We start from the raw sequence: 24,992 nt of genomic DNA, 5'->3' as shown, positions 1-24,992 counted from the left end.
ACCAAGTAAAAAGCTCACGTAAACTGAAGGGCTTCCACATGAAGTTGAACATATAGCTTCAGTGTTATTGCTCCATGGGAGAAATAAATTCTCAAGGTAGGGAATGCAGCCTGAAAGAACTCCCTCTTAAGACCCTTGGCCTTGTCCTGCCTGATTTGTTTGCCCACTAACCTACAAGATTCAAACATTCCCCGCTCATTTGCAAAAGATTAGAAATGCATCCAAGATGCTTGCAAAAATCAATAATAAATAATTAAAATACTTCTTAATTTTGACATGTAGGAATATGCAAACCTCTTCAGGATAATTCAGGAACACAACCCCTCTCCTATACATTACCATAGGAGCAGGGGCGATGCATCTTTTACCCAGGCTCTTGGGTACAGTGTTTCATCTTAAACAGCTCAGGGTTGTACAGACTGTACAATGGTACTGTGACACACAAAGCGGACACAGCAGACTGAATTACACTGTCGGCTAATGGAGAAAGATTAGCGTCACAAAGGACAATACAGCTAGTGAAGAATAAAAGCAGGTTTGCACCCTTCTGAACATGACACCCCACACACACAACACTACCGCAAAGAAACAATCTGTCCTTGTTTTACTTCCACACTTTTGCGATTGTTTTTCTGTGCAAAGTTGAGTATCAAATAATTCTGTGTCAAACACATAAATCACCAGAATCGCTCAATATATGAGCTGTCTCAGTACACTGAAGAGAGAGTCCTGGCTGGGAAGATTAAACAGAAGAATACATCTCTCCTCCTCTACAATACCTATAGACGCACACATGCACACTCACCTCTCCTTCTCCGCAAAATCATTTTGTAACTTTTGTTCTTTTTCAAGGGCTATATTCTCCGCTTGGTTCTTCAGGGTCTGTTCATATTCTCGGATTTTCTCTTTAAGTGCTTTTATTGTAACCTCTACAGAAAAACAATAGGGGATGAATGAGTTTACACAGCTCCACGTGGTTCCACAACACAAGGCTTGCTTTACCCTGTAGGCTCAGTGTGTTTTAAACTTTAGCTCTTCAACTCTGACACAAAATCAATGGATATGAGTCCCTTTGGAGACCTTTTACTCCCTAAATGTTAAATTGAACTTTAAGTGTTTAGGTTGAGAAGGATCAATGGAGTTTGCTGGAAAGCAGAGCGAAGAAGGTTCCTCTAACATGACTTTAAAAGAAAAGAAGGCAAAAAAAAAAAATCAATTGTAAAATATAATATCACCTTATTGACTAGTCTCAAATTAGCTCACTGCCGAGTGGAGATTAATAAAGTCCCAGCGTAGGTTTAAGTATGCATTTACACATAGGACAGTTAATTCACATAACTGTGCTCATGTAAAAAGAGGCAGTTTTACTATGGTTCATGCACAGATGCAATCTAACACTAATTGAACACGTATCTGGGATACAGCTACGTTCTGCTTCACAACTGATGAAAAATACGGCAGTTAAGATTTAACTGCTGTATTAACAGTAGATCAGATTCAACAGACACTCTGGAGCCCTTCATATTCTAGTTGCTCTAACTGCCTTGTCATTGACACTAGGTTTTATGCACAAGCATTAACTATTATAACTTTCTGAGTGCACTTGTAGCCTTCCAGGGAATTTGCAGAAACCCTTCTCTCAGATGAAGAAGCTATCTTGCATTTACTGTGCCTGGTAATGCATGACAGAAGATGCATAAACCTGCAGAGTTACGGCACAGCCTCTGATGGGCAGCATCTTGTTACATGCCCTGATCCGTTCCTATGTGAAAGCCCTTTGATCCCACCCACAGGAAAGGACTGAATCCTTATAGGGCTCATAAGAGGAAAAGCAGGACATTCACCAGAGTATGCTTTGTAACAATAATGGAATTTGGAAAAAGCGTTAGACTGCCAGAAGACATGCAGCTAGCAATACATTTCAATGTACTTACACAGAGATGTGGTGGTTTAAAGACATCAGGTTATTAACAGATGCCATTGACAATGCTTTAGGAAAAAATACCTTTGGACATAAAAAGCTTCTCATTCTGCAGAAACATCACAGAAAGACAAACTCTACCGTGAAAAGTAAAGCCTACGGACTTGGGGAAAAAAATCTCCATAATATCACACGAAACCATGCACAATGGTTTCAAAGTCTAGACTTTTAGACTTGACTAGAGAACTGTAAAGCCAGACAGTAGATAGCTGGTGACAAGATCCACTGTCTGGGAATTACACCAAAGGCGGCTTGGGCCACTGTGACCACAAAAAAGGGGGGGAAGAGTGGTAAAAATGATTGCCAGCAAACCAGCTACTGTTGAATGAAAGAGCAGGATTTTGCTAGCCGTGCAAAAATCAGATGAGGCTCATTACTGAGTAATAGGCTGTGAAAAGGACATGTCACTTTTTTTTTTTTTTTTTTAAAGCAAAGGGAAATTCTTCTCTGAGATCCGGGAAGTAATACAAATTCTGATCTTTTCCTGAATAAGCAAAGGATGCTCCTTCACACAGACAAAAGGATGCTCGTTCATAGGTACAAAGCATGTACTCTTTGTACTGGAGATACCTTTGCTCCAGGTATTTTCAGACATGAATCTGCAGAAGTATTCAGGTATACGGAGAAGCACAGAGTTAAACAGTCTCATGGAAAGGCATATAGTTGCACCTTGACAAGGTTTTAATGTTTCATTTTAAAAGGAAAAAAACTACAAAAATGAATGCAAAAAGCACACAAATATAGGAAAAAATTACGACTTTTGTGACAAAATCTGTTTTTACCTTTAGGCACCTAATAACAGATGTGTTGGACGAGCACAGTTTAATCCTTTACACTGCTCAAAGAACTAAGTGCCTTCTTTACTCTTCAGGTCAGCTAAAGCTTGTTAGCCACTGCCACTTATACCAGTTTTGGAAGAAGTTCTTACAGGAACCTTATAGCTCTTACGCAGCCCTCCAAACAAAGAGATAAACTGATCAAAGCACCCTTAGCTAACAACAGGCTTTTCCCTGGGTATCTGTTTAATCCCTGTTTGAACCAGAGTGTAAAACCATTGCACTGGAGTGAAAAACAATGCAAAGACTACAGTGGCAAAACAGAAAGGAAGTTACTGCACACCGGGGAAAATAAAAAATGCCAGTTTATGAGTGGTTGCAGCAAAAAACTCTAGAAGTCGAGATCTTTTCCACCTTCTGGGATGAACCCCTATGTCATGCTGTATGTACAGGATGCACAGCCTCAGGAAAACTCTGCCCAGGAAACAGCAATTATCGTACATTTCCAGCAAAAATACTGTTGGGCTTAGAGCACTATGGCTCCCACATGACATCTTTCGCAGCCCAGCCTGAATCCTTGCATGCTGATACCCATCCTCTCCATAGGTCACACCCTCTATGTTAAAACAAAATATATAACTGCATATATGCTCCTTCTGCTGAAAATGAGATGTAACAGAAGCAACTTAGTTGCTAATGTATCCTTCAAATGTTACCCACCTGGGTGCAACAGTTCCACTGTATTAAAAAAAAAAAAATCCCAAATGCCTAGAAAATTTACCTTTCCACCACCCAGAACTGAGTATTAAACATGGAAATGAAAAGTCCCGTGTATAGGCAAGCAGGTGTACAACTGAGAAAATTTTGTTTCCTGGTGCAGGAAACTTTCTTCTGAATCACAAGAAAACTTGAACAGCCTTAAACACAACAGGCTTTAAATCTCATTGAGATTTTCATGTATTTTCATGTACTCTGGTCTCATTAAAACTTACTTAAATAATTAAACAGTATTAGCTTGTATTTACATTGCTCTATGGATAGTCTCTAGAGTAAATATAAAGCACGTATGCTGACTGTACTCCAGTAACACATTTCAGATTTAGACAAGGAAAAACAGAGTACAGAAAAAGTTCCATTTTGTACAGATTTGTATGTGTATATAAAATACCTTTTACACAGACACACATAAAAATCCAGTATGTGCTACACGCACCCACACATACATTCAGCTTGATGTCAGCAGCAGCACCGTCTCTCATAAAACGTCTACATATAACTTCAGTCAGGGGTGCAATTTGCAGGTAGCGCTGAAGGCTACAACCGAATATGCAGAATAACAGCTCCATTCTCTGACTTGGTGCTACAGAAGATGAAACTTTTAAAGAAATCCAAAGAGTCCCCCCAAAGTCATACCAATACACATAAATACAGAAATGGCTATAATAGACTAATATACTTTCTTTACTGAATTTCAATGCTACTGTCAACCCTACCCATAAGAAATAAAACTGAATTTAATGCCAGACTTCAAATTTCAGTATGTATTAAAAGCTGATAAACAAATACATTTGCAACCTACCCTGATTTTTCACCTCGGCGAATTCTTTATTGTATTCCTCTAGAGTTTCCCTAAGTTTCTGGTTCTCTGTTTCAATATCGTGCATACGTTGAACCTTCAGCTGAAGCTGCTGTCCTAAATCCAAGGCTGGAACCGGATCTGAAAAAGAACAGTAAAATAAAATGTAAGATAACAGGAACACTTCTGCAACTCACACAGTTCAGAGGACAAGTGTCCTTTTTTCTGCATTAATACCCATTTTAAGTGCCAGTAAGGCCCTACTTTGAATTATTATTCCTGTATGTTCCTCACCTCATATCCTGCAAACTTCAAAAAACAGAGATAGTTCATCGTATCTATGTTACCCTTTAAATTGGGGTGTGCCTTCTTCATCCTGGCATTAATCCACAGGGCAGTGTCCCTAGGTGCAGACAGTCATGGTATGAAGGCATGTGAGAGTCTTAAGTTTCAAATTTTTGTTTGCAAAATTAGAATTTTTGGGTAAAAAGCAATCAAACTGCATGGCTCACTGACAGCTAGTGTCCCTCATGTACCTTTGCCTCTGTGGGAGTGAATTTCTGAAGCAAATTTTGCCCTCCTGCACAGCTGAGCTCAAAAAAGTTATTTGATCATGGAGATCCGAGCTATACTTTTTCTAACTGACAGATCAATAATAATCAGAAATATTGTGTGGATGTAATTAATTCCATGAACCTTAGGTTTTGTGACTCTTGTTCCCTCTTTTTCTTATACTACTAATCGAATAGAAATTAGAAATTATTTTGAATGTCCTCTCAGTATTAATTCTCTGATGTTCGTCCCCTTCTGCCAAAGGGATTCCTTAGCACACACCTGACGTGTGCACGCGTGATTTATTCTGGGACTTCTTCCCAGTCAGAATGGGAAAACGCTGGAGTCCGATGGACTTATAAAAGATTATTGAATACATTTCTGTTATGGGCGCCAGCATCTCTTGTGAAACGGCTGCAAAGATTTAGTCTCCTGTTGAGGAATGCTAAACACCAAACTCAGTGGATCAACAACAGTATATATTAGGGAGTTCACTTAATTTTCAACCACTACAGTCATTAATTTTTCAGACCACCCTCAGTCTCTGGAAACACATAATAAGTCTATTGTACCTCTGTTAACACATTAAGCATGAGCCTGTGTGTTTTTTCAATATGCCAGCGTTGTTTCATAGTTTATAAAAGAATAGCACTGGGTTATGTTGAGCTCAGAGACATTATAAGTAGCAGCCTGCTGCATTTTGTTACTTTGGTTCTTCAACAGCTTATGGCATTACCCTGTTCATAATACAAAATCTAGGTTGCTTGTCATCTGTTCTCTGTACATACATAGTTTATGACTACATAGCTTTTTCATTTATGCTTTTTAGGCCAAATACTTTTCGTTATTATTATCTGTATTAAAATATTTATAATAAATCAAACTTAAAATGTTATCATGGCAGAGACAGGGGGTACAGGTAAGGAATTAAATATAAAGTGTAAGTCACAGCAGTAGCACGAGTTAAAGGCCCTGCAATATTTATGTATGGTCCAATTAAGGTACGGGCTGTCACAACATCACCCTTCTCCCATGTAGGTCTGCCGACCTTTATGTGGAACGACCATTTTGTCACACTTCTGCAGCTCAGCATTTCTCCAAAAGAGCTAGCCCAGGACATTCATCTGCTGAACATAAAGAAAGGCTGGATTGTCTCAATCTATCCGTGTCTTAAATTGCTACAGGAACCGCAAAACATATCAGGCAGGGATCTTAAGCTTCTGCTATGATATTTCTATAAAATAGTGTTAAAATGCCACAATGAAAGAAATTGAACTTTACAAAATTGTGGGCGCGCTTTTCCCCCTTTGTTTTAACATGCCCATTGTAAAAAGCCAGGACACCCACAGAAGTATTTTGCTCCAAATACACAGGGCTTTTTATATTTAAATCAGTAAAGAATTAAAAGACAAAAATAACATGGGCATTATAAAGTGAATAATGACTAAACCTTTAGTCAAATTTCCAATCCCTGAGAAGCTTTATGTACAAAATGAAAATGCTTCCAATCTCATAATTATTCATCAGGACATGTATATTTAATTTAGCTCTATTAAAGGTTAATGTTCAAGTAGCAAAACAGTGGCAGAACAAACAAAATGTAAAACCAGTCTCTGTGCATTAAACTTCAAACTTTACTAGAGCCTACTTGAAGGACTAATGGCCTGCAGCCACTAAATACTGCTTAAGGACATGTAAAAAAAACCCATGGCTGAAGCACCTCTTAGACTTAATTTTTATAAACTGCATTAAAGAAAACTAATCATTGCATGACAATAAAATGACCAAGACATTTTGGGCAGAAAGACAAATGCTTCATTACTCATGGCAAGCCCCAACATGCTCCTTAATTTCAAAAAAACCTAAACCCCCATGATTTCTGAAGTATTTATAAACACCCATTAATGTGAAACAAGTATAAACCTTACAGCCAGAACGACTTTCTTCTTACCTGAGTGGAGTGGATTTAAAAATAAATAAAAATACTCTCCTTTTCCCAACATATGCATGCATGATAAAGCATACCTTTTTATATTAACCAGACTTACGAAGTATGTTTCATGTCATTTAACAGGAGGTCACTGAATTTTTAAACAAGCAATGGACCAAAACTTTCGATTCATTACACAAACAACAGGCATACACATTTCAAAAAAAATCAAGTGGTACTAGCTTATGGAGAGAGGCAAAGAAGGAAATGCCTTTTCTGTAATCTGTAAAAGAGAAAAATCACCTCACTTAACACTTAAATGTGGTGATCTCATCACAAATTATTCTCTTGGTTTGAATCTTCTCTATCTTGCAAAAGTTCAGAATCCCTGCTAGGCACAAGATAAATAAGAAATGAGAAAATTGGTAAAAGGAATCTGCTCATCCAGAACTTTAAAAAGTGTTTAGCAAGATCATTATTGCCCAAGAGTAAACTGAGATGTCTATTTTTATACTAAATTTAGTATATTTTTTCTGTCGCTTCCTATTCTGTTCTACTTTCCTAATCCACTTGTTGCATACTATACCCACAAAGAAGCCCTTTGCATCACGTGTTGCTGCAGCCCAGCATGGCTGGACCCAATCTCCGATAAGGCTTCCTCCACACTACCATACGAGAAATAACAACTGCCATATTTTAAAACCAGAATCTGCAAAGCCTGTTCCTGCCTTTACTTCCCAATGAACCGTCCTTTCGGTACCGTTTCACAAGCAGCTCCCTGAGCACGTCCCTGTGCTCACCACTGTGACACACCACACCAGTCCCCTTGCAGACGAGCTTCTGTCCTCATAAAGGAGGTGGATGGACATGTCTCAATGAACACAGACGTGAAAAAAATGTAACATTATTTTTATAGCAGTTAATACTTCACCTCAAACAAGCTAGCGCAACACAGCCGCAATAACACCTCTCAGACTATTCTCACACCACATACATGCCCTGATGATAAGCCTTTTTTGAAGAGCAGCGCAAGAGAACTGATTTTTTTTTTCTGCTGTGTATGCATGTAAACTACATATTTTACGACCAATTTTAGAAGGACCGCAAAGACAGCTCTTGCCAAAACAGCGTATTACATGACTAGCTAGAAGCAGCACCTCACCACCCGCAACCCCATGCTGCTCAGACCAAACCCAACCTCACCCCAGGAGATAAAACAGGACTATCGATGACCAGCTGAATTTCCAAAGTGAGTTTCGTTTAAAAAAAACCCCCATTCCTCCCTCATTCTGCGAGCTGGAAAAAGACACCGATCTTAATAATTCAATATAAGTGTTTACACAAAGAGCACTGTGGGTACCGTTGCCCTCCCCTGTCATTAGGCAGAAATGAATGCACCCCCTTGTGAGCGCTGCTCGTGCAATGACATCACGCTCCTGCCTGCGTTACTTTTCGCCAGGGCACTCTAGGCTAATGTAATCATACGATTACATAATTAACCCAGCTGTCTCATTAAGAAAATCAACTGGAATTCAGGGCATAATTAGTCATACAGCAATTAGCATGCTGATGAGCAACTGATGAAAAGCTGTCTCGATATAGAGTATGCTGGGACCACCCTCGTTATTTAAGAAGAGGGGGGAAAAAAGCCCACCTCAGCTCGAGGAAAACGAGCTCGGTCTGGAAAGTTAATGTTTAAAACGCCTTGGCCGTAGCTGCTTGTGTTGTGCGCGGCCGGCAGAAAAGCTGCCTCCCGACCAGATCAGCTTCCTTCCAACTGCCGTTTGAACCTGTCAGCTACGACAGGGGGACGGACGGAGGGGTGGGCTGCGGGAGGAAAATTTGCCAAATGAAGTGGAAAAAACGCTGTCATTGTTTAAATGTACACTTTACAGAGCACTGCGGCCGATTACCCTCTCTCTCCATACACGCACATATATGTAATTCAGAGCACCGCTGCGGAGCGCTGCTCAGCGGGACGTTTCTCCGAGCGCAGCACTCTGCCCGCCCCCCCCGGGAGGTGCCGCTGACCCGGGGCCGGGCCGCAGCGAGAGGGCGCTGCCCGGGTACCGGCGGGGCGCGGCGGCCGCGGGGCTGCCCGGACCCGGCGGCGGGCACCGGCCCGGGCTGCGCGGCGGGGGAGAGGGCGGCAATGCGCGGCCTGGATCGCGCGGGGCGGATCGGGAGGCAGCTGCGGGGGCTGCAGCGGCGGGCGGGGATGCCGGTGCTGTGCTGCGCTGCGCGGAGGCCGGTCCCGCTTTCCAAGGCCAAGCCGCGCCCAGGCCCGGTGCGACGCCGAGAGCCGTGCCAGGTGCCGCAGAGGCGCCCGGCTCCTCCCGGGCCGCGGCCAGCGGGCTCGCTCCTCTGCTTATTTGCAAACTGTGTTCATCTGGTATCTTAAAATGGAGCTCCTGAGGAGACTTTTCCAAAACAAAGGACTTTTCCTAAATCCCCTCCTCCCTCGTCGTTACAGGCCTGTAACACTGGAAACGTTAAGAAAGCAAGTTATGAAACGGTGCCAGAACTGCAGGGGCAATTAATATTTTTGTATCGCTGGAAATGTGTTTCCTAAGGTTTGGATCTAAAAATAATTCATCGAAGGCAATGCGTTTCTTTCAACAAGACTGCGTTTCTGTTGCCTAAACCACATTGTAAGCAAAGCTTTCTTCGCGATCGCTCACAAGAAACGCCCACACAAAATTATAAGGGAGGGGAGGAAAAAAAAAAAAAATCCTCCTTAACACAACTTCATTAACATGATTTAACTTTTTAAAAAACGCCAGAGGTTCAGCTCAGCTGTCACAGTACTTTCGTGACGAAGTAAAGTAAGTTTTTGACTTTCTAAATGCGTCGCTGCTCAGCCCTACTGCTGCTCTTTGCAATGAACGTTTCTTGTGGAGAACGGGCTCTGGTTCACAGGCAGGAAGAGCAGGAAGAAACTCTATTAGCTTTTGATGCAGTAAGTGCTTTCATGGGAGGCCGCGTATCTGAAAATAACCTGAAAATGTGTTTTAGAAAAAATAATAATTACATTGTAGCTTTTGAATATTCAAACACCTCACAGCATACTTAATTAATTCATTAATTATTCCCCAGAAATTTCAGGGGTAAATTGAAATAGCCTAGAGAGACTGAGACAAAGATTTCATGGAATAAATGATAGCTTTCCTCCTTTTCCCCTATGAATCTAGTAGCCCAGGGACAGAAGAGTTATAGCCGTAATTCTGTTTGAAACAAAGCTCATCATCTTTCCAACTCCTCGCTTCATAAAAAACATGAAAAGGTTCTTCTTTCAATCAAGAATATACATATTTTCTTACTCCTCCATCCTACAGGACTGCAATCTCTCTCTTCCTTGCATTTTTTTCCACTTTTTTACAGTGTTCTCCTCACCCTCCTGCTGTCAGAGCATTTCGTAAGGGCTGTACCAGGGAATTCAAAGTGCCCACAAGAGGGTGAGGGACTCCCATTTTCCTTACCCGCAAAAAAGCAGAATCCCAAATTCTGCCGACCTCCGAAAGCAGTAAAGCAGCAAAGCAATCCTGATGCGACCCCTCTGTATGGGGATGGGGGGAAGCTGCAGCAAGCCGGCGCCTTTCCTCCCCATTAATCACAACAAAAGTTCTCCGTGGCAGCACTCTCCAATGCTTGCAGGGTTAAGTGAAACGATGCGAGATGGTACATAGCCAATTTGACCGCAATCATATAGATCCCTTTGCCAGAATGTGGTTCTTACATCTTGTGGGCTATTATTTAAAAACATCCTTTATTTATCTACCAATTCTAGAATGGCTACTGCTGGAAAGATGCTCTGGCCCTGCCCCAGATTATGAGATGCACCTCCACCCTACTATCCAAAAAAGTCATATAAGGCAGAGTAAATGATTGACTCCTTAATGAATTGCATTGCAGTTCCCTGTATTTTCAAAGGAGTTACCAAAATAAATCCTCAGAGAAGTTTTTAGTACTAGAAGTGGGGTATGCATAATAGGTGATACAACATTTTATGGCACTATATGTCAGCTGAAAAAGAACCTAATGAGTTACAAGAGAAGCCACTGCAACTGAAAATGCTCCATTTGATCGTTAATATTCTAATAATGGCTGAAGACATTGGAATTTACTGCTCACACACTGAGCTCAGTGCAAAGCAAAGGACAGTTACAGAAAATCGCTTGTAGTCTAAATTTCATTTCTCCTACTTTGAGATTATAAAAAGAAAAAAGAACCTTCCACTATGTTTGAAGGCATTTCTGCCACAATCATCCCTTCCTTCCCCTAAAAGCTTCTGAATAGACTTAGCACTAAACCCTCCAAAAGCTGGGGTTTATTCTAATTCCAGTTCACATTCCTGCAGCCGAGAAAGGGAAAGTCCAATACTCCGCATCACAACCACAGTCTGCCTCCTTCGCTCTGAATACGCAGCACTGCTCCAGTCACCGGGGTCAGGGCTGCTCTAACTCTGCTCCCTGAAGCAACAGCTTTCAAAGGGTGCTGCAGTTACAACCTCCAGGTGAACACAACCAGTGCCCGCAGGGATATCTCCTCTCTTATATGGCACATTCTTCCTGCTTCTATTCATTGCATCCTTCCCCTTATCTGCACCTCCCCTCTTCCTTCCATGCCTCCAGCCTACCAAGTAAAATAGGGCTTGACAACCACACAATAAATTTTTTAAAGTGTATGCTTTAGGGATATTTCTTCCTTCGAATATTTATTCCAGCTTTTACAAAGGAATTTATCTAATTATTAATTCAACAAGAAAAACAGAAGAAAAAAGTGTGTGATCAGACAAGCCCAATTTCAAGCCACATATTCAGGTAACAGAGCTATTTTTAGTTATTTTGACATGAGTTTCAAAACATAAGGATAAAGTGAATGAATACTAAAGACGAGAATTGGCCAGGACTTTGCACTTCATCTGAAAATAACTATGTAATGCTAACAGTATGCCTTACCAGCATGCATTCATCCAGTACAGATCCAAAATTGTATTTTATGCTGTGTCTCTGAATTCAAACCCCAGAGGGAAGGAGGCTGAAGTGATTATGAGCTACTTCTACATTCCTCAGTGCTGGACTACCTGAAGGCTGGAGCAGCATCCCAGGCGATTCAGACCATTCTGGAAAATAAAATGGTAGCAGCCACTGACCCTACCAAAACGCTGCTCAAAATCTCCTGTCTGCAGCCTGGACTTTAAACTGCCCCTCTCACCCGCACCTTGGGCATTTCTTTGTGCAAAGGGTTGCAGAACAGTTTGGGGAAAATCACCAATGTCTCCAGTCCCTAATTTTTTACTGTACAGACTTCTCTTCCAGACCCAGCTTCCAGAACTGGGGCATTTTTCAGATGTTTATGCAACTCTGTTTTTTTACCTGGTCTAAGCATACTGGTGAAGCATCAAGGAGTTTGTCTTCAGATGGGATATGGTCACAAGCTAAATCACTGCCTGCAACCACAGGGGTTTATCGCTTTTCACTCTTTCAAGTATTAAGTATGCTCATTTTTCTGCTTAATTTTATCAGATTTTCAAGTGTGTTCAGAAAGATACCTTACTGCTCTGTTTGAGGAGCTGTCTGCGCTACTTCTGTTGTCCATGAGCAAGTTCATTTTGCTTCCTTTCCTCCTAAGACTACTCACTGTAATATTGTTTTATTTTCCCTCTAAGGTTGAGAAAAGGCACATGTTATGAATATTCATTTCCCTTGTAAAGTTAGGGGCAGCAAAAATATAAGCCTTTTCATTTTATGCGTCTATCTTCCATTTTATTCAAATATATTTTACTGGGAAAGGCACAACCATTTTGACAGATATTATTAACACACCAGGAACTGCTTGAAAACTTTCACACTATTTGTAATGACACCAAACGTTTCTCAAAAATCGTCTGTGCTGCTCAGCCTTGATATACCACAAACTCAGGGTATACTATAACCTGATCTTGCTCTTTAGACAGAGTTTTGCCAAACAATCAACACTTAGCCCAGTGAAGAGTGCTCTGAGTATTAACTTTTTCCAACTATGTTTTTAGTATTCTAGTTCAGGATATGCTTAACACAGTCCCTTGGAGTGAACCTCTTTTCCTTCTCCCCTCTTTATGTCTCCTCTAAATTTACATTCTACCAGCACAAAAGGCTGGGTGTGCTTATGTTGCAATTTAAGCCCATCATGCAACTTCTGGGTCATCTGGGTATGTAAAAGTCTATACAGACTTTCTGCTATCAGGGCTGGCATTAACCTTTATGCTTTCTGCTTAACATTATGCTTTACAAAAAAATCCAAACATGTCACATAACGTATATAAATACAACAACTTCATACACATTTATCACCTCCAACATAAGCAGCAGATTTTTTTTCTTTTTTTTTTTTTTTTTGGGGGGGGGAGGAAATCAAACTTGTTTGTCTCTTCTATCACCTTTAACCTCAGAAGATTGATCAAATACACTTTAAATGGAACTCTTAGCCCAAACAGCAATACAAGTCTGGAGAGTGTTGCTAAGTTGTAAATAATCACAAGCCAATGGAGTAAGCACTGCATCTCACACTGCTGCTAGCATGGGCTCCGTGGTGAAGGAATGAAGCTCTCTATGGGTGAGAAACAAATTTTCATTTCTGCCTTTAGAAGTAATTCCCTAACACTTATTTTGTGCTTTACTGATTACTTGTTTTAAAAGAAGTTTGTGTTTCCTCAGCTACATCATTTCTTGGAAAAAGAAAGCCCTATGCAGGGCAGTTTGAATTTGCAAGCCTGAACTGTGATTATATGTAAACAAAACCACTACGTGTAATGATGGGTGTGTGGAAAACTCCCTTGGAACTAGCCTGCTCCTCCTTCAAACCCCTTTGTAAGATACAGCCCCCACGGCAGGGCATGCAATTTATGATGGCAAGGAGTAAGGGAAAGATAAAATTTCCACTTCAGCCGTCTTTCGCTGTTACTGCTTTTAATTGTTTTGACAGCGCACATTAAAAAAAAAAAATCTTTTTACCCTCTCTTATTTTATGTTTTCCTTAGATAGCGGGTCCTCTGAGCTAAAAAAGACGTCACGCACATTATATAGCACTAAACTTATGGCAAATCTGATCACAACAGAGACCTATGAAGAGTATCCAATAAAAATACACATACATCCCCTTTTACACTGTGAGAGTCATTTAGTTTCTTGATGAGAAAATTCCCATTAAGCAGAAACGAATACCATTTATGGCTCAACCCTAGAAGACTGCACAGTCCCCACCAAACCGAGAGCAAATATTTTGCATTAACCTACCCTGATTCTCAAACATGTATATGCTGAAAAAGTGCAACACTTTTTCCTGTAATATTTGTACAGGGTATAACCGAGATGCAATACTGTGCCTCAAGTGGAAAGGCAGCACGGAGGAGCGAGCCAGGGTTAGGACTACGTTTCAGCAAAGCGGAGCGTGGGAGGGGAGGCAGCCGCGGTGCGTGCGGAGGAGCGGCGGCGAGTGCAGGGTGCGCTGGGTGCCTGAGCATGGCTGGCTGTCACTGCTGCGCCCACAGCGCAGGCACGCAAATTTTACCTTGGAGTAAAGGGAGAAGCAAGAAGGAGACAGCTTTCAGGTACTCCCCTTTGGTGGCAAGCTCTTAGCAGTATTGCAAAAGATACACCATCAGCTTTTCTAGGAAAACAGCCACTGAACCCAAACTCGGTTAGTTGTTGCCACATCAAGATAGCAGATTTTTCTGTTTAAAGGCAGAAATCTTTCTTCTTTGCCTACACAGGAGCTGTGCTTAACAGGAGCAATACTGAAAACTGAGCAAATCCAACTGTGGCGTTGTGCAGTAACTGCACAGCAATAAAGACACAGCATAAAGTGAAACTCTGTTTAACCAGTTTATCCAGATACTGTCATCTGGCATTCACTCTGGGTCTCCACATTTTAAATTTTACTTGAAAATTACAGTGAAGTTTTGTTTTAAAAAAAATTAAGTAGCAAACCATTCTTTTAGAAAAGAAAAATATTTAATTTTTAGTAATTTTAATGCTTAATAGTTTTCTTTTAAAGCTTTAGAAAAACAGTATTATGAATATACTGTTTCTGCAAGGCAACCCCGCTCCTCCAAACACTTACACAACAGGGCTCCAATTTCACTTGAAGTGTTTGCAAGATTAAGACCCTAAAAGCCAAGGGTGCTAACATAATACACTTATTTTGTAAAACTAGAGAGAAAAAAATCTTGTACAGATGGAAGAAGGCTTCCTCAAAATACAACTCCAACCTCCCTTTACTTCAAAATTAATATATTCACATTATTTTTAAAGGTAAGTTGTGACAACCTTGTTGATTAGTGCAATTCATGTGGCAGCGTTCGCTTTTTTCTAGCTCTCTACTGCATACTGAAAATAAGGCAATTAAATGAGAAAATTAATTCCATTAATTAAAAATGTTCAGTCTCAAGCAAGACAGAATGATCTGAGTGAGAATTATAGCTGTATAAATGTACATAAAACAAAATGTTTTCCTTGACACGTACTTTCCTTTAGGAAGGACACATTTTGCAGCATGAGCCAATGATAATGCTATTTTAACAGCATCATAAAGCTGGAGAGAGATAGGAAAAGGTCTATTTTATCTTTTAAAGAGAAACCCCCTGATGTATATAGGAAATTTTACAAGTAAAATACCACCCTTCCCACAAATTCCTTACTGGTGAGCCTGAGTGAAAACTCTGGTCAAGTCAGGAAAGAAAATCATTAAACTTAGCTGAATCCATAAAGTACCATAGCTGGAGTTTCAACACAGATCATTTCATAGTAAAATTAAAATAGAAGCCCTTTTTAATTATATAAAGTGTGCACATTATTACTGAGGAGAGGAATACATGCTTTCCTCAAGAACTATAAAATTGGCTGCTGGGAATTAGACTTCAGCTGCAATTATTATATGGTCCTATAAAGGATATTGAAAGTCTGATAAAATTGCACCCTTGTCATGTAACAGTGATGCTTAATGCTAAATAACCACTCTGCAGCATTCCATTCATAGCTTTCTCAAAACATCATAGCTCCCTTCTCACACCGAAAAGAAAACATAGCAGGATTCTGGAGCTAAAAGTATACCTAAATATTTGAAATACCTAATGGACAGGTCAAAAGATACGTAAAGCCACACAGAGGCAAAACAACACGTGATAAATGAATACTGATGGTCTTTTATAAAGGAAAGCCCTCCATGGATACATACCCAACGTAAAAGACTACATATGATGATAAGGAAATTAAAAAAAAAGGCAATACAACAAAGCAAGCCCCTAACTGCATACGCCTAACTCAGCCCTACCACGTCGTGACAAATACCAGTGCCATACATTCCTAATGGCTGTTTTCCTTTTCGTTGCAGTATGTGTTGTAAACAGTGAGTATTTGTTACGCCTGCATACAGCTACAGGAGACTGGCTGGACTTCTGCTCGAGAACCTGGAATTTGCTTTTAGCAACATCAGTACGTTCCTCGTGTGTCTCTCAGGCCTGCAGACAGAGCATGGGACTAAAACCTGTAGATACTTCTAATCCCACAGACTCCATCGCACTCACAACTTAGCCAGGCCGAAATTTTTACATGTAGTAAGAATATCAAAGAAATATTTCTCTGACACATAACATAAGGCATGCGCAGGGGAAGGCTAGACAGGAGAGAGATTGTGCAGTGTAGAAGAAGGGGTGTAAATTTTGCTCTTGCAAATGAAGGAAAGGAGAAAATTCTTTCTCCTACAAAGAAGTCCCTCACCATTTAGATCCTACAGCATGGTTGGGATGTATGTCCGACCTTCTCTGTAAGGCTCTGGCCTGCCTCTGCTGTTCAAATCCTAGCACCTGTGGTAATGCCAGGCTTCAGAAAAAAGCCTCTGCACAAGAGCATGAAAAGGATCCCATGCAGCTCCTGTTTGACACGACTGCTTAGTCGTGAAAAAAAACAGACCATTAGAAATCAAACCTACTCGCCTCCCAAATTACGACAGGGAACAAGCACCCTGGGCTGCGTTAGTATGGAGATGGAGGGGCTACAGCTTCTCTCCTTGGCACTGAATGGTGGACTTGTAGGCTGCAAGTATGTTGGGTACGTTTTCACGGAGGGGTTTCCTTTACAAAACAGAGCTGTGAGAGCCCGTCCCATGCCCATGCTGCTCGTGCCAGTGTAAGCAACGGTCAGGAGCCTCTCTGAGTCATCTGCCTCTTCCCACGGCACGAGCAGACGTGCAAAGGAAGCTGTTCACCTGTGGAACATTACTAAGACTATGAGCAGGAAACAAGTAAACCAAAAGTCACAGACCATAGCTGATTAACCTAAAAAACAACCTTTCTGAGGCAACTGTGGTCTAGGATGAGCATGGTAAGTCCCTACATCTCTCTACCTACGCTGCACTTAACACAGCAGGAACTGGCTACTGGACACTACTCAACTATAAACGTGAAAGCATTAAAAAATGTGTACGTTAGCTCTGACTGAGCATCCAAAAAACACTGACCTTTTAACCAGTTAAGCTGTAAACAAAACATTAAAAACTTAATTTTTATTTGAAGTGTGCATGAAATGTGCTCCTTAAAAGGTAAAGCAAGTAAAGACTAGGGTGCACTTTGCAATGAGGCCTTAAAAGCCCTTAGAAGTATTAATTATACCTCAAAACCTCTCTTGAGATAAGTATTTTGAATATTATATATAATGTCAATGTTTTATAAAAGCATAAAATCATACACACACACAGTCTTATGCCAACATACGGCCTCAGTCAGGCCAAGGTTTGGAAGTGGAGACTTGGACTCCTAACTCCCTCTCATCTTTGGGTACAGTTGCAAAAAGAAAAATCTGTTCAAAGAGTATTTATCTACCATTGGGGAAAACAAAAAAAATCAACTCCCAAAATGTAAAAAGAAATGAACTGGAAACTTCTGATGCCAAACATAAAGGAAAACTGAAAAAACATACAATAAAGGCCTTTGAATAAAATTTATGATCACACTTACACTGAACAGAAGTGAAATTTGGTAGTGATTTACTTTTCAGTAAGGCTTGGGGGGGGGGGGGGGAAGGTATGAAGAATTTTCTCTGTCCTTTAAAAGTACAAATATTGCTGCTTCTTGATGAAGCTTCAAGATCTATATTTTTTGTTAAAAAAGTCTGAACCCTCTAATAAACAAATTACTGAGAATCACACAATGTTGTAATAATATAAAATGATTAATACAATCATTAAAATGTAAATGCAATGAACAGTTTTAAGAGAAGTCATGAAATGTGCCTTATAGTTCCTTCCATTAGAAATAATAGTGGAGCATATCAGTTTCAGAATTGCTCAGAATTGCAGTTTCAGAAAGCAATTGCTCATCTTTACCTTATCAAAGGTAGAAAAAATGCCCAGTAGCATTCACTCGAACATAAGCCATCAGTTTTTCAGAATAAGGAAATAATTTGCTTACCTGGAACATCAATTAATCTCTTATAAACATTCAAGAAGGCTGCCTCTGCTTCTTTGCTTCTTTTACCCAATGCGTCAATCTAAAAGGGATTATGAGAATAGAAGGCATTTAGACTTGTTTCAGTACAACTCTTACACTCCGAGCTATAAAAATAAATGAATATATTTCATATAAAACTAGTTAATACATAAAAAGGGAACGCGAGTCTCCTGCGTACAGCTCCTATAGAAGTGGCCTTGTAAGAATATTTCTGGTACGTTTGTACTCAGCATAATTTAAAGTCCTGTTTCAGCACAATAGCAAGCATCAATATTTTTATGAACACTACTGCCTATTGTGATTCTTTACTTTAAATCTTTATAAAAAGCATGGTATTTGCCAGACAGGTTCTCTCCTCAACAGCTGTTTTCCTTTACCACTTATTAAGATCTAACACAACAAACAGCAACGGCGTGCACTTCTGATGCCACGCTCTGCCTTTATTGTGGCAAATATATCTTTCTATTATTTCCACTAAGCCTCTGAGAGGATGAAAAGATGTACTTGTTGGGCACCCTGTTGTACTTAACACTAAACGACTGTGAATCTTCTACCTGCAAGTAAGTTTTCTAATAAAGCTCAGGCACAGACCCATAGAGTCTATACTGTCTTGCACTTATGAGCTCAAGCCATGCTCCTCTGACTAGCTTCTCCTCTTATTTTGTAATACAGGCAATACTAATCTAAGAAGCAGTCTGCCCAGGTGAGGCAAATACTACCTCGCACAATCTGGTATTTTCCCCTAAATCTGTATTTTCATCTGAAACTTCCTTTTACAAGGAAAGGCAGCTTTATAGCTCTGAGAACAAAATACTTATCCCACAGCAACTTTTTTTAGTGAACATGTATTTTCCTGATGTACTAGAAAACAGAGGATTTACAATTACTAAATATTGACAAAAACCAACCAAACCGACCCAAGACCAGGTCCATTGAATTAATACTCCGAAGCAGAAAGAGACAGAAAGGGAAACAGGAAAGCCTGACACAGTTCTACAGCAGCTTACTGCAATCAGGAAACCGAAAGTATGGAGATTATCGTTCCCATATTTTAATAAAAAGCAAGAAAGGATCTGAAGAACTATGGATACAAAGACCTGATATCAATTCTTCTGTGTATTTGAAAAGCAGTTAACATTATGAAGCCATTTAAAGGTGTGTGCATCAACATGTACTAAAAAAGGAAGGTCCTGTCTAAAAAACGTCCTTGAATTCTTTCACTACGTTATTGATTTGGTAGATAAGGCAGAAACAATGGACAGAGTTTACTCTATCTGTATTTTGGGAAAGTATCTGATATTTTATTCTATGGGAGGGAGATTTGCAGAATTAGAAAGCGGGCTACAAACCCGCCCGGCTGCAGTGGTTTGCAGAGCGCTCGGGCACAGGAAGCAGAGGGTGCCAGGGAAAGGAAGCGCGCAGGGAGGAGGAGAGATAAGCAGGAGGGTGCTGCGGGGTCAGATTTGGTGCCACTTCTGTTTACTTTGTACGAAAACGACTTTGCAAAGGGAAGGGGGGGGGGGGGGGGGCCGGGGAAATCCTACAATGTAGATGATTAAAATAATGGAGGGAGTCAGACGCAAAGTGCACAGGAGCAGAGCCCAGGAACGCCACGTGACTGGTATAGATTAGTCTTATGGCTGATAAGTGACTTGTAGAGATCATTACAGAGAGGATTAAGGCCAGAAAACCAAAGGACAAGGACAATTGTAGAAATTACACAGAAGCACAATGCACAACGTATAAACCAAGAAAAGACTCGAGGGGAGGGGTCAAGGAGGAAAATAAGGACACTGGAAGCATCTGCACAGCATTTGGCAGCAGCAATGAAATCTGGAGAGGTATGGAGAGAGGTTGTAAAGAGACAAGTTACTGTAACACAATACAAGGCTGTATTTAGAGAAACAAACCAAATTCCTATTTTGCTTACATCCCCCCAAAATCTGGGTTAATTTATGTAGCTTGGGGGAGGTGTAGTGTAACTGAAACCTGACCTATTTGCAACTTATTCTTATCAATTAAAAAAAAGATAGGTATTAGAAAGATGATAAACAAGCAGCAGAAGCCAAAATGATGGAGGACGTGGAGAGCAGATATAAATTCTCAAGAAATGCTGGCTGTATTTGTCTTTTAGAGTTTACCAACAAAGGCTACGGAAAGGTACTGGAATCTCACAGGGCATATGACATGCTGGAGAGCAAGGGATTGATGGTTGTGAATAACCCATTTATTAATTTGAATTCAAGCAATCACAGATGGACTGATGCTCATTAGGGAATGAGAACATAAGTAATTCAGTTAGAACATTTTCACACAAAGAGTATTTGAAATTAGAATATGGAACAAACTGCCAAAGGCAGAGAGGCACCGGGTAGTGTAAACCAATGCTGGGGAGTATCAGACTGTTTGTGAACGGGCGAGAAAGGAGGGGGCAGCCATCAGAAAGACTTTTGCAGTTGAGATATTTCATGGGTACATAAAGACAGACTTTGAAGGCCAAAGCACACCATATGTTAGACTTCTGGACTTTAACGTTCCCACATACAATTTTCTCTCACTGCTGCTGAGCAGAGTACAGCCAAATTTAAATTACTATTATTAAATACAATTAGCATTACAGAACTGATTCTGTACCGTATTTTGAAAAATTCATTTGCCCCTTTTATGAAACCAAAGCATTTAAAATGCTTGCGTTTCTGTGAAATAACAGGATGGATTTGTTTTCCTATTACAATTTTTTCACATTTTAATAAAGGGCATTTGTACTTATATTCTCCCCAAGTATTAAAAAAGGTACGGTTTATTCACTCCTTACCAGTTATATAGCAATTGAAATATAAAACAGAATTGAAACAACATCTTCCAAGGAGATCAGAGACTTTTTGACGGAAGTGGTTTCTAAATCACAGGAACTTTCACACCTTCCCCCCCCTCCAATTCAGAACGAGAATTCCAAACGATCCCACCAGGCAGAAGGATTTTTTTTGTGTTTTAGTTGTTAAAAAAAAAAAATCAATCAATCTGTCCGGTTTAAAGTTCTAGTAAAAATGAGCACCGCAACTACTTTGTATCTTAAAATAAAATTTAGAAAAAGCACCATGACAACTTTAACTGGAATAAAAAAAATAATTAACTACGCCAGCTTCCAGCTGCGTAAGGAAATAAGGAAATATGGGATGAAAATGACATAAAAAATAGCAAAATATAAATGAAGTCCAGAAACAGAGGAACCAGAGCACTGAAACGACATGGAAGTATTTGGAAGTTCACTGAAAATTTTTCAAAACAGAGTAAAATTGGTTCGGGAGCCAACAAGGATGAGCTGCAATCAGCTCGCATTAAAACAGTTGAACTATGTTATCAAACTCTTGCTGAACATTTTTATTTGACTCTAAAAACTTCAGGGACCCTGAAAGAAGTCAACTTATAATTACACTAGCGTAGTCTTGACATGAGCTTAGCTCCAAATCTTAATTTATCTAAACCAGGCCCCATTATGTCTTCTCTGACTAGAAAGAAACAACAGTGACCTCTGTATTCCCCACCACCCCCATAAACATATGTTCACTTTTAAGTTTTGGCATACTATTTGTCTTGATAATACCACTGGCGCTACACTGAGATAACAGAAATGAGACACTCAGAATCCTCCCTCCTTAGCACGCTCTTCATCTTTAAAATATCACCGGAGCTATATGGAGGGAGCCACAGTGAGACACCGGTTTGAGAGCAGTCCTCCCTTTATCCACCTTATTTTTCCAGGTCAAGTGCTTTCATGAGTTGTTGCTCGGGGTACCAAGTTCATCCCGGAGGCTGAATGACACCCTTCCCCTCCATAATCATCTCTCTCCAACTTGCCCGTGAAGACCTCCTTGGTCTGCTCCCATTCTCCATTGCCAGAATGACAGCTGGTTGCCCAATACTGCTGGCATGCTACTCCAGTAGCACAGACAGCCTATTTTAGGAATGCTTGGTCACAGTCTAATATCTACTACACCTGGCTAAAATCAAAATATCGTCAATGAAATCAGCGGGTTTATCTCCACATTTAGGTAAGCCCCATAAATCTGGCCACCTGTGTCAGGGAAGACACTGAATGTAGTTTTATCTGAACATTGCCTCTTTCCTTTTCAGCTATGTCCAGTCAAGTTCAAAAACATAAAAGTAAAGTCTATGGCTTTATTTTGGAATCTGTCACTCTTTATGCACTAAGAAATGTCAATTAATTAAAGTCTGATGTCTACTGCCCCACAAATCACCTGGATTCTGTATTCTGGTTTGCAGAAGTGGGATGCTCTTCTGTGCTGTACTGCATGCAGTATTGTCTCATCCATTGCAGTCAGACAGAAGGCTGCACAATTGTATTTCTGAATTTAAAGATGAAACAGGAAGATAAAGCTCTTTGCAAGGAAGCTGGGGCTGCCAGATGCCGGCGCATTCTGCATCAACACTTAAATTCTCTGAACTTACAGATATCGGCACATTAACACATTTGCAGACCATGAGACAGGCACATGGCCACGATGTGTTGCTCCTGACAGGTCGACTTGGATCATTCAGCACTGCTATGTTTTTCTTTTGTTTTTAGACAACTTGGCATCCCAAAGACAAGTCCTTAGTGAAGGGATCACATTGCTTTCTGTGTCTGGATGGCATTACTGAAGTATTGGGGATTTACTTGCAGTACAATTAACTGCATATCAAGTGTTTCAAACACAACTATGCTAAATATGAATTTTGTAGTGCTAACTCTTCTACTTATTCTCATTGCTCTTCAGCTGCAATTCTCACTCTCATTAGCCACCTTAACATGAAAGATAGGTCTTTTACTGTCCTGTACCCAATCAGGAACTAACTTATCAAGGAAAAATAAATGACTTAAAACAGAAGTTATTTTTCTGTTCTGATTTTTCATAAATAGATGCCGTAACGAGACACCCATCCCCCTTCATTCAGACAGCTCCCTTACACATCTTTTGTCGTATTGTTTTGCATCACAAAGTTTTTTCGTTTGTCTTCAATTACTTCAAGCTACTGAAATGCCATTAAGAATTGTAAGAAACATATTAAACAAAGGGAAAAGCATGATAACAACTCATTAACGCACCATTATTTTAAGCCGTGCTATATTCTTGAATAGCTGCCTTGGAATCAAACGGCAGCTATAGCAAGCATTATTAACGCTATGCAATGGCATCAGTCTTTCTTTGAAGCCATTACAATAGAGCTTAGCTGCTCTTTCATATAAAACAGTACATCAGTTGCTAAGGTGGTGCACCGCAACAGCTCTACAACACACTGTGCGTGTGGATTAGGAAGCACACAGGGTATGTGCACAGTTGGCTGGATTTCACTTTCTTAATACCAACAGATATCTATATTAATAAATTAAGTAATAAAAATATAACATTGTAATTTTACAAATTAATAAAAATATATAGTTCATCAGCCCAGTTAATTTTTTTGCAGCTGACAGAAGTAAAAATACTTTTTTTTCCTGTTTCCTGCAATTAAAAGATTTTTGAAGCAAAATTAAAAAATGGTTCCTGTGCAGCTGCTTAAAGCATATGGTGTACATGTTAGCTGTGCTATAAATTCTTGAACAAAAATAAGGACTTCACAGAGTGGATACAATACCAATCTGTTTAACAAAGCTGCTTGGGTGCAGTGCATAGGTATGCTACCAGGGAAGAGCTTGGGAAGAGCACGCCTGCCTCACCAACTTGTTGGTTTAACCTCAAGTTAAACAGAGCTAAGAACAGAGCTTTAAGGAGGTCTCAAATCCTTCAACTTTTCAATTCTGCTTCCCTCCACTGTGAAACAGCTGCAACCTTGAACCCTTGAAGCCTTCTCTTCCTTTCATGCCCAGATAAATCCTGATTTTCCCAGACAAACAACGCTGCCATCCCCTGAGGAAAGCTCAGCTCCCTCGTTCTCACAGGACAGCTTCTTGTTGCTTTTCCAATCTTTGATCTTCCTTCCCAGTAAAACAGCCCAGCCCAACATGTGCCTCAAGATATTGACAGCAGAATGACAGCTTTGTTTAAATAGCCTTTACTGTTTGCCACCCTGCTTTCAGATCACTGCGACGGTGGGTCTGCTATCATTGCTGAACCTCTCCTGGATCCTTTGAGAACCCTGTGTCTCCCTCCTCACACCTCTCTGCATTTCTGAGCAGCGTTTCTCAGCTCCTGCTCTCGCTCGACTCCTAATCCATGCGTCGGGCAGGCACCAAATGGAGCAGCCCTGCTCCCTCCTCCTGCCTCAGGCCACGGGCTCCCGCTTCTCTTGCATCAGATCTAGCAATCACACTGTTGTAGCATGATTCAGCTCACTGACTTGATTAAAAACTAAGCAACGAAGGAGAGGAAGAATTTATTTTCCATCATGCCGGCAAACTCAACTGACTCATCTTGTGCATTTGCTAGACTCAGCACGAGGGAGGAGGTGGGCACCCAGGGCTGGGGCAAGGCCACTTGCCAGCATCCGTCCCACACTGGCATGAAACCAGGGCAACAAAATAGGGATGGCAACAGGAGGGTCAAAGTGCCAAACGTTATGATAATTCCCTTCTGTTAACTATTCTATCCATCAGTCTTTATAGTATGAAAGTGTATTAACTTTGTTAATATATATATTAGTTCACATTATACACTGTAGTGTAACAAAGCAGTAGAATTTTACTGGAGACTTTG

At 40.4% G+C, this 24,992-nt stretch overlaps 1 protein-coding gene across 11 annotated transcripts in view; it reads right to left on the bottom strand.

Annotated features, from left to right (window-relative positions):
- The window catches only part of CUX1 (cut like homeobox 1), a 287,512-nt gene that overhangs the window by 141,808 nt on the left and 120,712 nt on the right, over positions 1–24,992 (bottom strand). For all 11 annotated transcript variants that reach the window (XM_072882491.1, XM_072882481.1, XM_072882484.1 and 8 more), the window contains exons 4-6: positions 18,259–18,337; positions 4,337–4,474; positions 806–929 (exon numbers count right to left, since the gene is read on the bottom strand). In XM_072882491.1, coding sequence (XP_072738592.1) covers positions 806–929; positions 4,337–4,474; positions 18,259–18,337 — 341 coding nt within the window. The remainder of the gene's footprint in view (positions 1–805; positions 930–4,336; positions 4,475–18,258; positions 18,338–24,992) is intronic.

This window comes from Ciconia boyciana, chromosome 17 (genome assembly GCF_034638445.1).
Source record: "Ciconia boyciana chromosome 17, ASM3463844v1, whole genome shotgun sequence".
Taxonomy (NCBI): Eukaryota; Metazoa; Chordata; class Aves; order Ciconiiformes; family Ciconiidae; genus Ciconia; species Ciconia boyciana.
This window is presented reverse-complemented; position numbering and strand designations above follow the sequence as displayed.